The sequence below is a fragment of the Pelobates fuscus genome, chromosome 5, assembly GCF_036172605.1.
Source record: "Pelobates fuscus isolate aPelFus1 chromosome 5, aPelFus1.pri, whole genome shotgun sequence".
Classification (NCBI taxonomy): domain Eukaryota; kingdom Metazoa; phylum Chordata; class Amphibia; order Anura; family Pelobatidae; genus Pelobates; species Pelobates fuscus.
Genome location: NC_086321.1, coordinates 108,821,001 through 108,835,381, shown reverse-complemented (window position 1 = coordinate 108,835,381; position 14,381 = coordinate 108,821,001). Strand labels below are relative to the sequence as shown.

At 39.0% G+C, this 14,381-nt stretch overlaps 1 protein-coding gene across 4 annotated transcripts in view; it reads right to left on the bottom strand.

Annotated features, from left to right (window-relative positions):
* Nucleotides 1-2,296: 2,296 nt before the first annotated feature.
* The window catches only part of CSNK1G3 (casein kinase 1 gamma 3), a 118,217-nt gene continuing 106,132 nt past the window's right edge, over nt 2,297-14,381 (bottom strand). For 2 of the 4 annotated variants that reach the window (XM_063454134.1, XM_063454132.1), the window contains 3 exons: nt 9,738-9,844; nt 7,524-7,547; nt 2,297-2,541 (listed from right to left, as the gene is read on the bottom strand). In XM_063454134.1, the coding sequence (XP_063310204.1) occupies nt 2,487-2,541; nt 7,524-7,547; nt 9,738-9,844 (186 nt within the window). In that variant the 3' untranslated portion in view covers nt 2,297-2,486. The remainder of the gene's footprint in view (nt 2,542-7,523; nt 7,548-9,737; nt 9,845-14,381) is intronic. The other 2 variants (XM_063454131.1, XM_063454133.1) reach the window with 1 other exon arrangement.

Sequence of the window (14,381 nt, the reverse complement as noted above, 5' to 3'; positions counted from 1 at the left end):
TTACATACTTTTAAACAGGGATGTAATTCAATAGTTTAACATTCAGGCAATGTTGACTTCATTAGTATAGACAGGAAAAAAGCATATAAATGCAAAACATTGTTGGCTTAACCTGAACATACCTGCATTACCTATTATTGACCAGTTTGTGCTACCGAGGAGGACTAACCCACCCCCCTCCACCCTCCAAGGCAGTAAATGGAGCACTTAAATATTGCTAAAAAGCAAAATGTCTACATACTGGTCTTTGCAGCAAATAAAGGGTTCTGTATTTTAAATATCTGAAGTCCACAACTGGTTTAATATACACATTTTCTTGTTATGTGTTATGAGTCCAGATCATATAAACACTGTACAGGCCAAACCGCTTCTCCCCCGAAAAAAAAACAACAAAAAAATAAAATAAAAAGGTCTACAGAGAAACAAAATAAACAAATGTATTATAAGAAACACAAGTTGCTGCATGTATTTACAATATGGTGCAACATAATTTGGTCAAATACTGCAGAGACAGAAGTGATTTCACATTTGGATGGCCACAACTCTTTCATCTTCCATAATGAAAAAATATATATATTTATGCATATACCATTATTTTCTGTTTAAGACAATAACACAAACAAGGCAGAATGAGGATGTCAGGACAGACATGTGCGTAAATGATTTTAAAAGGGTGAATTTGTGTATTTGACCAATGGGGGAAAAAAAAGAACTTACAGCAACACAGAAAAAAGAAAATAAAATACAAAACAAAACACAGATTAGCATTTTTTTTCTGAGTTTTATGTGAGTGCATAAAAATCATCCAAATTAAGCACTTCACTCCTGGTTGTTAACAAAATAAATTACAAATTACAATTAAAATCCCTGTAAATGCAATATTGAACTGAAAGATGTGCATTTATCTATTTGAAATACACATTTCTTTTAATGTTACCACAAACCAGACTTAAAAAATAAATAAGTTAGCCATAGGGCGTGCACTGATAGACAAGAAAAAAAAATTACAAATTCAATCCAGGAGACTTTTGGATTTTTTCCTTTGTACATAAATTTACCATAGTTTGGTCAAAATATTTGTTCTAGTCACCTCCCTTCAACATTTCTCTAGAAAATATAGGCCAGTTTTACAACATGACAATCAGTTATCATGGCTTAACCCCTCCCAAGATCTGCGTCACAACAGTCTCGCTGATCTTTGTAGAAATTCAGAGGTTGGTTAATGGACACCAATTGCAGAAAAGAAATGTGCCCCATTGTCTGTGCAACATCTGCTTATCCATACAACATTTCAAACGACTGACAGACGTGCGGGGAGTGTCTGGATAATGCTTTTCTTCATTTTCTACTACAATTGCTACGTTCAGCCCACGAAAAGGTGAGAATGAGTCCTAAAGCACCTACTAATTGTATGCATACATGGCACAGTGAAGCATCAATCAAAGTAGCTGCTTCTAGCCAAGGAGAAATTATTTTTCACACCAAACAGGTGACATATCCAAAAAGTTTAGTTAACGGAATAGGATGTTTCAGTGTAGCAAGTAGTATGCACTGCTACCATTTACATATTCCAAGACTACTTTATCCCCAATCACCTACATGTAGTGTTTCACTTTTTTCTTCTTCCTCTAACATCTGCTAAATATTTCCTTGATTTGGAGAGCATATCACTTCTTATTTTCTAACCACATTACCATGAAGCACATGTCACAGTGTATACATTTAGGATTTTTGTCTGCCTGCTTCTACTCTGCTCTATCACGGTGACAGCTGAAATGCAGGCTAAATATAGATATATATATATATATATATCTTAAGAGTCCTGTGACTGGCAGCTGTCGGTTGCTGATAATCTGAGTCAGGTTCCAGACAGGCTCTTTTCATTGGTACCTCTGGGCAGTGGTTGTACCATGTGACATCAGAGAAAGGTAATGCTTTAAATTTCCTAACCCCTTTTGGTACCAGATAGACTTTGCCACGCGATATCCTGCCTACCTCTCTGGTATGCAAAGGGTTATCGCAGTACCATTTTCAATACTGTAAAACATTGCCAATATCAAAGACTGTGAATTTCCAAATGGTAAGACTTAGTGTGTTATTTTAAAGCATTAAGCAACCAGTCTTTCTTTATCCACCGATTGCTTGAAGAGAGCATTTTCACAGCAATTTTAATTTATGAACATTTTGCAGTTTCCAGCGTGGTGTAACTGCGTTTTGGCTGAAGGTCGTAATTTAGGGTTTGTACCACTTCATTGGTCCATTTAAACAATCCTATTTTGACAAAAAAAATAAAATGTAAAGCTTCTAAATGATGGACATCTGGAGGAAATAAAAACATCAAATAATGTAATACAACCAAAACTATGTCATGGGAACATGATACTCTGTAAGGGGCGTAGTCATTGCAAAGATCTTTTTTCTTTTATATATCACAAGACAGCAGATGAACAAGTAAGTAATTCCCCATGGTCTGCCCTTTTCCAGAGTCATTTGTGACGTTGAATGGTTTTCCTTTTCCTTCGCTTGAAAAAACAACAGCACCTGCAAGACAAAAAAAAAAATAGACATTTTATAAATAGCACCAGGAAGCACAAACTCAACAACCATGAAATCAAAGTGAGGTCTTTTAAAGTAAAAACACATGGACGTTTCCATTACACAGTTTTGTGTAAACTTCCAAATGATCATAAATGGAGGAGAAATGAGCTATGTCTGAGGAATATTTGGATATTTTTTTTAGAATAACAACTCTACCGCCACCTTATTATGTGGTCAGTTATTGTAGAGTAGATGTGTAAGATGCCCTTTGTTTTAAACGGAGTCCCATGAACACCTGTTATACATATAAACCTCAGATAAGCACAAATCTGTTTAATGACAGAATAGAAGTGAGTAACGAAGGCATGTGATGCAAATATTCTGTGCTATGACTACACTTTATCACAAACTCAAAGGAAATAAAGTAACATACTACGCAATACTTACTATGCAGACAAAAAAAAAAAAAAAACCAACATGCTTCAAGAGAAAATCTACATCACATGCCAATAAATCCATGGACTGCAGTCTAACATGAAGTGAACTTGCATTGCAGAAGACAAGAAGTATGTGAAACTAAAATATATCAGTCTGCAAAAACATCATGCAAACATGAATAGGGTAGCATAACAATGATGTGACCCTTCTCTGTATCTCTCTCAATAGAAGTCTTAAAAAAATATTATTAGTACTGCTTGAACCAATTTATATCCACTATTTTAGCTGAGAATTTCATTGCTCATGCCCTACTTAAAATTTATGTTTAGAGATTAAAATCTCATGTTTAATTGGTGGCTCACTTAGCGCATGTTTTATAGGGACACTATAGGCACCCAAACCACTTCAGCTCATTTAAGCGGTGGTCTGGGTACAATGTTTGTCTTAGTGCTGCAATAAAAATGAAAATCCAGAGCACTCCCTTATCTACTAAACAGCAACTTTGGTGCGGACAGATTTTTAATATGGGTAATAATGGGTGTCTTTACAATATTTGATCATACATTGCACAAGCCTGCCACAACGCCAAGGTACCCCATCTTTGGCAGGTCCTACTCTAACAGCCAAATGACCTGCCAAAGATAGCGTGCAGCCAGCCCCTTGTTTTTGCACTTAGTGCTGCAATGTAAAACATTGCCGTGCCAGAGAAGAGACACTAGAAGGCTTCCTGGATTGAAACTGACATTTGGTACAGTGCCTGACACACTGGACGTCCCCACACTCTGCATGAAGACATCCAGCGTCAGATCTTTCCCCATAGGAAAGCATTGGAGAAAGATGCTTTCCTATGGGGAGGTCTAATGTGCGCGCAACATTTGCAGCACATGCGCATTAGCCCCCGCCCATCGCGGGATGGAGGAAGGGGCAGAGCGTCGACCTAACACCGAATGACATCGGCACTAGGATCTTGTAAGTAAATAAAGGGTTTTTAACACTTTATTCACCAGGGTGCGAGGGAGCGGGAGCTCTAGTGCCAGGAATACAGCTTTGTAATTTATACAGTATCCCTTTAAGCACATCACCACTATGAAATCAAAGTTTGCCTCCATAAGGTAATTGTGGTACAACCTCCATTGGGAATGTCTCAGTATTACTAACATCATGCATTTGCTCTTCATTTGGCATCTATGATTTTTTTACATTAGAGGATACGTTTAACATCCCACAGTAATGAACAGTAAATATCACATTGGACAGAGCATGCTTTTGGAATAAGGAAAATTTTGCCTTTAAGAAATTGGTGGGAGTGGAAACTAAAGAAGATTTGAGCAGTACAATTTAATCTAAAGCTTGAAATAAGTATTAGTCTTTGTTTTATATTAATCAATATGAAGGTTATATGGAAAGAAAATGAAATGCATTTTCAAAGGGAGACTATGGTCACCAAAAGAACTCTAGCGTAATGAAGCAGTTTGTGTGTATAGATCATGCCTCTGAAGTTTCACTGCTCAATTCCCTGCCATTTGGGCATTAAATCACTTTTGTTTCTGTTTATGCAGCCCTAGCCACATGTCCCCTGGCTATGACTGACACAGCCTACATGAAAACAAAAATTGTTTAATTAACCAACAGACTGCCCAATAAAGGAAGTGTAAACATTATATCCCACTTTACAGGAAGTGTTTAGGAAGGCTGTGCATATTAAATGCAGGAAATTATGACAAGAGTTCCATAAACAAAGTGATTTAACTCCTACATGGCAGAGAAATGAGCAGTGAACTGCAGGGGCTTGAATTATACACCAAAACTGCTTCATTAAGCTAAAGTTTTTCTGGTGACTACAGTGTCCTTTAAGTATTCGTATATGCCAAATTATTAAGCAACATGTTTATAATACACACATATGGTATTAAAAAAAAAAAAAGAAAAAAGCCACAAAAAAGACGAGAGTTTTCTTAGAAATGGATACAGCAGTTAGAAGCACTAGCTCTGATCTGCCACTCACATTAACAGTACAAAACAATCAAATTCCAAGCTAGGTATAAAGTGCCAAAGCACTATTTTTATAGAATGTACTATAGGTCAAATAAAAGAAAAAAAATGCATACTAGGTCACAGAAACACAAATTGATCAAATATGGTAGCGCGTTAAAGAGAGGACTATAAATTTGGGACAGAACACTGAAATTTGATCTGGTGAACATTTGTATGAAGTTATGGTACATTTACAGCTTGAAATAACTTCAAAGGCTTCTTAGGCTCCACATTGATTATTATAATGATTTAGCTTAAAGGGTTACTCCAACCGCCATAACCAATTCAGTGATTTAAAGTGGTCATGGTGGTAGGAGTATGGAGGGGCAGTGTTTGAGCTTGAAACACTGCACATAGAGATATTGTTAATTTTGTGCTGGGGGCTTGTGGCACCCCTTGCACATGTGACTTAGTCAGCAGAGAACACTTTCCAGGTTGTCTAATGTAAATTCTGTGCACAAAAATAAAGTCTGACGTTGACACACTGCACACTGACAGAATCTGCAGATAGAGTGACAGCAAGGGAAAGCCAGCCCTTCCTCCACCTTCCTAAACTAACTGAATTGGCTTTTTTTTTTTATAAAATGAAAGATAAAAAACTAAATAAATAAAAGGATCTCCCTCTTGCTTTCCTCTACTTAGATTATGATCATGCACTCTGAGCAAGCAAAACTGCTTCTCATAGTTTAAACCATGCAAGGCTCCCTGTGACATCAGGGCAGGAAGTGGAAGATCAGCACTGGATTAAGGCAAGTAAAAACCTTCTTAAGAACAGACAGCTAGCATAGCAGATTTAGTAACCCTTTAAACAGACTTTACAACATATGCTGCAGTACTGTGTGCAATGACAAACATTGAAGAAAGGTTAAAAGACCACTAGTGTCAGGAATATAAACATGTTGGTGTGAAAACACAGTAAGGGTAACCAGCCAGAATGACGGCCACTAGAGTTGTTGCAGCAATGTGCAGAGGGCAGCAATGTGAACACTGCTTTTTCCCCTGAGTAGTCAAAATAAAAAAAACTAATGTCCAGTAATAGGACTGCAACATTTATTCAAATTATTAATATAATTATAATTAAAGGGATTCTCTAGTGCCAGGAAAACAAACCTGCTTTCCTGGCACTGTAGAATCCTGGAGTGCCCTCCTCTCTCCTGCACCCCTTCTCACGTCGCTGAAGGGGTTAAAACCCCTTCAGCCACTCACCTGAATCCAGCGCCGATGTCTCTTGGCGCTGGGTCAGGCTCTGCAATGGCCGTGTGCACATTAGACCTCACCATAGGAAATCATTATTCAATGCTTTCCTATGGGGATTCCGGTGACGCTGGAGACCCTCATGCATAGCGTGAGGACGTCCAGCGTTGTTTAGACGACCAAAAGTCGTCTAAAAACTTGGAAATCCCTCTAATGGCTGTCTGGTAGACAGCCACTAGAGGAGGATTTAACCCTGCAAGGTAATTATTTCAGTTTATAAAAACTGCAATAATTACACTTACAGTGTTAAGGGTGATGGGCTGAAGTGGTCTGGGTGCCTACAGTGGCCCTTTAGGAAATGTAACAATTGGCATTGTTGCCAGTGGTAAGAAAGTCACAACAATGCAGAATTATTGCAGTGCATGAAAACACCACATGTTGAGTAGTTTATGCCAAATAATCTACTGCATACTATCCAAGTAAAATGCCCTTGTTTGACATACTTTGCAGCTTTGAGCTGTACGAGACTGTGTTGGACTATATAGCTGTCTTCAGTGCTTTTTGCAGTCATGAAAAGAAAATGATTTAAAAAAACATGCCAAAGAGATTATGGTTGTATTTCTGCAGCCGATAACAGTGAAATCTCAATTCCAGGGATGATGGAAACAAAAAAAAAAACCAAGTGAGAAATAATCTTTGTATGCTTTTTGCTACTAAACATTGACCTGATAGTAAAATTAAATAAGGGTTTTAAGTTATGTTTATATAATTTCAGAATTCATAAAAATTTCAACTCTGTATTGCAAAAAACAAAACAAAAAAGGATCCTAATTTGTTATTAAAAAATGAATTAAATTAATAAATAATTGAGTATGGAACTGTGTAATTTCTGTGGCATCACAAAAGTGTCAGCACGGTTTGGTATGCATTTAGAAAAGGGGGGAACAAAAACATCACTAACTATATCTCACAAAATGTGAGAAACTATAGAGGGCAAAACTATACTCTGTTAATATGAGCAGCAGATCAAGCCATCACACAGTAGGGTGCAGGGAGCTGAAAGATATTTGTATCACAAACACAACAAGTGCACACAAATCTACTCCACTGAAACAAACACAAACTCTAAACAGGCAAAACAACTCCTAAAAGCAATGTCAAGTTGTGGAGTGTTCTTGTCAAGGACATCTGCGGCTCTTAAGGACCAGTTAATGTTACATTTATTTTGAGCATTAAATATATAGTTTTGCACAAATTAGATGAGAAACAAATAACTGCTCAATGGAGCTTGTTCTGCCTGTCATGGTAATAAGACTCACCACATGTTCAACACTTTCTGGCAGCTATGCACAAAAACACAAAGGAAAAAGGAGAAAAGTCAGACATAGAGCCACAATGCACCCGGCATAGTAATAATTAATGAATAGATTAAGATGTAGAATTTAACACCATAAACATATAAAGCAAAAAAAAAAAAAAAACATTCAAACACTGCATGCCTGTGCATCTTTACTACCATTAGGAGAAGATTATTACATAGTAAAGAAAAATATTTTAGATTTTTTTTTTTTTTTTTAATGATACTATTTCTTCATATGATCAATAGTAATTCACACTAAGTCAGATATTTGGAGGGATAGTGAATGCATTTAAACGCTAAAATAACTTACTGTATAAATGGTCATCACCAATGAAACACTACAGCCTGAAGTAGACTCAAAACCCTCTTTCTTTAATCCATTATGCAAACAGTGAAGTGGATTTTGCATTATGAAAATAAAAAAATAAAAACTTGAAAAAATCATGAGGATTTTTTTTATGGTGCTCTGTCAGATGCTTAAATGTACTTACATTTTACACAAATATGTTGGAAGTGAAGAAATTAATGAAAAACAGCAAAACATTACTTTTACATCTGTGAGACAGTGTTTCAATCTGCATTACCAAAATAAATTTCATCCAGCATTGATGGCGATTATCAGCGGAGAACACTGGACACAGGCTAGCATCGGTTAATGCTGCCACTTTCAGGATACAATTAGACAAGTGAATGTTATTTCTGTTTTTTTGTTTTGTTTTTTGTAGTATTTTCATGATGTATATACAGGCAACCTATCCTGCATCGCATTACAATTATAAAATGGGGGTATTTGACAAGTCATACATATACGACATAACAGAGACAAGAGTTGAAAAGGGCCCTGCTCAAATGAGCTTACAGTCTATGAGGAATAGAGAAATACACAAGAGAAAAAACAGCATGTCAAAGATGTTAGAAATTGATGTATAAGATGCCTGTGTCAAAATAATCAAATAAAAAGTGGGGGCAGGGCTCGACTGCCAAGCAAGCAGGAAGGAGGTTGAGGGAGCTCCTCAACTTTGCTTTCAATTCAAATTTTGTCTAAATTGACACACCAGCTGTTGTATTTTAAGAAGGTGCCAATATCTTCTGACTCTACTTTCCTAAAAACAAATGGCGCTCTTTGAGGCCTGAAGCTTCAAATGGCCTGCTGCACGATCCTGGGTGGGAGATGCGGCCGATCTCCCACCTCATGGACACATGGACCACAGTCCTGGTCGCGCTTCACCCCGTCTCGACTGGTGGGTGTCATCTCAGTCCATTATGGCACTAATCATTGCCTGGTTCTATGAGACGTGGTCTTGATGTTCGGGCATCTAACATGGCGGCTGAAGAAGCCAAGATCGCACTTGGGGGCAGCGATGTACAAATGCAGCCTTCCTGCGTTTTCCTGATCTGCTTTGATCAAGTGTGCGCTGTATACTGGAACCACTTGCGGGCGAGGCAGGAAGAGTAGATCTTTGTTGCAGATACACACCACCTTTAGAGCAAAGTACCCCAGAGGCAGCGCAACAGGGCCTTGCCAGAGACTGTGCAGAGACAGTAGACGTCCTCCAAGTACCAAGTGGAGACTTCCTGAGAGATTATCCCCGCGACCTAATATCCACACACAAGACAACCAAAGGTTAAGGGATCAGACCATGGATAGGGGCCATTTCTGGCTCTGCTTTGCCTGTTGTGAGCAGAGAAAGGTGTCGGGAGCGGAGTGAATTCAGAACAGAGCAACAGAAGCCTCGACTTTCATTCTGGGCCCGCAGACAGTATCTAGTAGAGAATCGGATGAGTATGGTGGTCTGATCCGAGGACTAGCTGAAATCTTCTAGTTTACCTACTTCCATGCTGTTTATCTATGCTTAAATGATCTAGTTCACTCTACCTTAAAAAAAAATAAAAAAAACAGTGCAGACATTTCATGATGTTTTGTGCCAATCTTTATAATTGTTTATGATGTTCTCCTTTTCTCCTCACACAAATATCAGTCAGCTTGTATATTTTTCCAATGCACTACCAAAATAAAGAATTATAAACAAAAAATGCTAGTAAAAAGTGGTGTGTGAAAGCAATTTAAGTATTGCTGTTTGTCTGTTTTCTGTACAAGATATTGACATAGACATACAACCAAAGTCTATGTTCTTTCTTAATACTGACAATCAGTTTACTAAACAATACATACTTTGTTTCATCTAGAACTTCAACTTCTGCTGGGGCGGTGATTGGTGCATTCGAGTGTCCTGCTGTTGGGTCATCTGTGTTCAGCTCACCATTCGTTGAACTTACAACCTATAAAACAAACAAAAACAGAAAAAAAACATTAATAAACTGTGCAGATGAGGGTCATGGCTCAAAATGCATTTCTAAAATGGAGGCATCTCAGATCTATCATCATATGCAAGTGATGAAAGCTCTGTTTTATTGTATATGTTTTCTAAAAATTAAATACATAAAAATGGTTAATTTTACAATAAACACAGATTAACACACAAATACAACTTCTAACTACTTCGCATAAGTCATAAACATATTACACGCAACGATATAAATATATTACACTCAAAGATATATCACTACACAAGTCTCAAAATTATAATTTCTGCAAACACCTTTAATCTATAGAATTGGCATATTCATTAAATGTCATAGTTAGATGTACTGTTGCAGCTAAAGCATTATTTTAGGTAGGTAGAAAGTAACGAAGCAGCACCTAAAATGTGCAAGGTTTACTTTATCACTTGACAAAAATGGTGGTTCTAAAAGACATGTTTATTTCTGAAATATAGACACAAGGGCATGTCTCCTTTCTGGACAATGACGGCATAAAAAGTTATCACTACTGAATTTGTTTAAAGAAACGCTACTATAGTGTTAGAAATACAAAACTCCATTGCCAAAACTATATTGCCTCTCCCCCCCCCCCCCCCCCCTCCAATGTCTCACTTACCCGATTACAGGGCTGATGTCGGCTCATCCTCTGCCAATCTAATGAGAGCACAGCACGAGCATTACGCTTTCCCCATACGAAAACATGACTAAATGCTTTCCTATGGAGGTTTTGAAGACGCTGGACAACCTCATACACAGCATGAGAACGTCCAGTGTCGTTTCACAGCAGGTGAAAAAAGTATAATTATATACACACACACCTTTATCAGTACTTATATATTTTCAGCAGCACTCATGCTACTACTTAAAGGACCACTCCACTGCCCAAATACAACATAAGTAAGAATCACTGTTTAGTAGATATACCCACAATGAAAACTCTCATGCATTTAATTATGCATTTTGTTATTGGAGTTCTATCTAAAAACAGGCGGCAAAACCTGCAGTTCTCTTGTCTGCTGCTTTTGCAAGCCCTCCCCGACTTTCAGTGGCTGTCCAATCACAGACTTCCCAATGCAGCTCAATGAGAAGTCTTTGCAAGGCAGGTGATCTGGGTTATTGCTGCCTCTTGAGTTCAGTGCAAATAGGCTAACCAAACCAGAAAGTAACAGGTTTCTGCTGTCTGCTTGAAAAGCCATGGAGTGTCACAAATATTATTTATAAAAGTGTAAATTTTCACAAAACGAAAGAAAGAGGATACTCTTCACGCAAAGATTTTCAGCAAGCTAAAGTGCCTTAGGGTTCTGGAATGTCCCTTTAAGAGCATGCCCCTTATTTAATAAAACTGCCAATGTTATAACATGACAGGAGGCTTTATATTTTGCTTAAGTCTCTCTTTACTAGAACTCCACAGCAGCACATTAACATAGAGAGAAAACAACCAATCAGAAAAAAGGTAATGCACAATAAAAGTCCCCTCCCAACCAACTACTTCCTCTTTCTTTGCTGCTCCGCATCAAGCACAGATCAGAGTACAACTGCCTCCAACTCTTAGTGACACTTGTTCTATACTGCCCGTAGGGGTCACGCTGCAAACACTATCTCTCATGCTATGGATCCCTCAACCCAAGACCAAGCCTTACAGGCCATGATTAATGCGGCAGTGGCCGCCTCTGTGGATAAAGCCCTGGCTAGGGCCCTCTCACAAGTGCCACAGGACAGGGGGCTCTAGAGGTACTCCCCACATGGCAGAAGACTCCGTTGAGTAGGACTCCCCCCAGGAGGGAATGGGCAAGAGCGCCTAAGCGCTATTGTAAGGGTGAAGGCCCTGAGATACGCCCCAGAAAGGCAGGGCTCCAGTGAAGCGCCCGAGTCAGATGTGTTTAGACTCGCCCACACGGCTGAGACGCCTCTCCGACGGGGAGGAGGGTTTTTACCTCCCCCATCCCTTTCAGTGCTAGACGAATGGTGGCAGACCAGTCGCCCTCAGAAGATGAGCACAGCTCATGGAGTTTGAAGACTCCATGTGGCCCGGAGACTCTTAGATTCCTCCTACACAAACGGCGCCCACTTCTCAGTTGGATGAGCAGGTGTTTCTGGTGGCGAACCTTTCTTTTCGACCCGCGCACCCTCAGACACCATAGATCCTCTAAATGGTCCTTGCCCGACCATCTGGCACAGTTTGTGCATTATTGGGTCCGCAGACCTCTAGACTGGTCTGATTGCGGGCGGATTGCCCCAGACCCACTTTGACAGATAAGGTCGCCATGACCCTGGAATTTGACACCATGGTCTCCACTTACCTGATGCATTCCGGACGTGACCCTACGAAAGGGGTTGAGCGCAGCCTCCAACTGGCGCAGGATAAGCTGTTGGATATGCTGGGCCCGCTGGCCAGAATCCTCATGCTGGCAGACGAGGCTCTCAGGGTGCCACTCTGAACCCAGCTACCATACAAGACTGGGCCCTGCGCTCCATTTGACTGCTGGGCAACACCAATGTGGCACTCTGCACAGAGCGGAGGAAGATGGTCCTCTTACGCATGGACGCAAAACTATCAGACTTGGGGGTTGAAAGAACTTGGACCCTTGGCCAAGTATCTGCTCTTCGGAGAACCCTTCATCAAGAAGCTTCACAAACACGTGAAGCTATACACTTCACTGGTGGATCCAGCTTTCGGAGCGCATTTGGTTAGAGGCGCGACGGCATCTGGCAGTCTACTGACTGGCGCTTCACTGCAAGACATCCTGCGTTCGGCGGACTGAATTTGAGAGAACACCTACCGATTTTATTTCAGACCAACTGTTCATGCTTCGTTGGCCTTGTTGGCTGAGTGTTAAAACAGCAAATATGAAGCCTCCTGTCATGTTATAAAATTGTAGATTATGCCTGTTAGTCACCTCCCTCGATTCCTCGAGCACCGGGGCCACTGAGTACGACTCCAGCGGCCCCGCGTGTTGCGTCTCTCCCCATTTACCTCGTGCTTTCTAAAGATTAGAATGTCGTTAGAGATAATTTGAGCGGATCTCCCTGAGTGCAAAGTAGAGCTGGATTAGACATAAATAACAGTTTTTAGCTTTATTTTTAATTTACGTGGTTGGGGGAGGAGGGGGATGGTTTGCTTAAAATCTAAACAATAGAACACTCCAATGTTAGAAATAAGATTGAATTAATCTAGAGTCTGGGTTTATTTTCACTTTGCAAGGTGCAGCTTCAAAGTGCGGTCTTCTCACTCTTTACCACCATTGATATGCTTTGATAAATGCTATGTCATTTTTTTGTGTATGGCCATATTTTTCTAGATAAAAATTTAAAAATTAGACTCAGATTTCCAGAAATTCTGTTAAAGAGCACATGCCTGCCAACAATCTTAATTTAAAAAAATTAAACACTGGAGAAGATACTCAACATCAAAGTACCAGAAATGCAATGCTATAAGTGTTCATTAATATAGACCAAATTAATAAATTGTGAAATATTCTATTAAAATACATTTGCAATACTGCATGAAGGCTATTTAAAGCAGTGCTTTCAGCAGTTACATTTTATAAATTACATCAGCTGGCATGCAAAACATGCACAGTTTATGACCACAGTTATGCAACAATAAAAATTAGATCTCATATGGGCCAATATGGTTTTCAGCATGCACCAATGACAAAATAATCATTATAGCAGTGCATGTTTGGATGCACTTCAACGATGTACAGATGCACATTAAATTAATGGATAGACTACAAATTCAAAAGGTATGTATTCCTATTCGGCACTCAATGTTATACCAGGTACACCAAATCGATGTGCAAGCTAGCCTACCTACAAGTTTTCTTAGAGATTTTATCCTTAAAGCGTGAAACACGTCAACCAAGGGTTTATGGGGGCTACCCACTGGCATATTACCACATGATGCCAATCAATGGCATCTTAACACATCAATAAAAGCCAAGTATTATTTATAGCAAAAAGGCTTGCGGATGTGGCTTTAATTCTAAGATCCCTTCTGTGTAAACGTTGAACTTAATATCGAACAATTTTGTGAATATCGAACAATTTTTCTCTTGCTTATTTTATTAGCAAGATTCTTTAATTACCATATAAAGTTTACAATACTCTACATTTTAATTGAAAAATTAGAAAAAAAAATTACATGGAAAATTATATGTATGTGAAGGAGACACGCTAAGAACTATAACCACTGCAGCACAGTGCCATAAGTCCATAAAGGCTGTTCCACTTTTTTCTTTCAAGTCGTTTGGGAGCTTTTTGACAAATACAAGCCTATTCCTGGGACCTACAAACTGTCTTCAGCAGCCCTGATAATGTGGAATTTTGAATTCTGCATTATCAATATTGTTAAAGTGTAACCTGGATGTCAATAAGGGTTAAGAGAGCTGGGATGGGTTATATTATAAAGGTCTGTGCAGAGACCCACACACATATAAAACCCACACACTTTCAGAGATTATATTGCTAAATAATTGTTTACATGGGGAAAGGA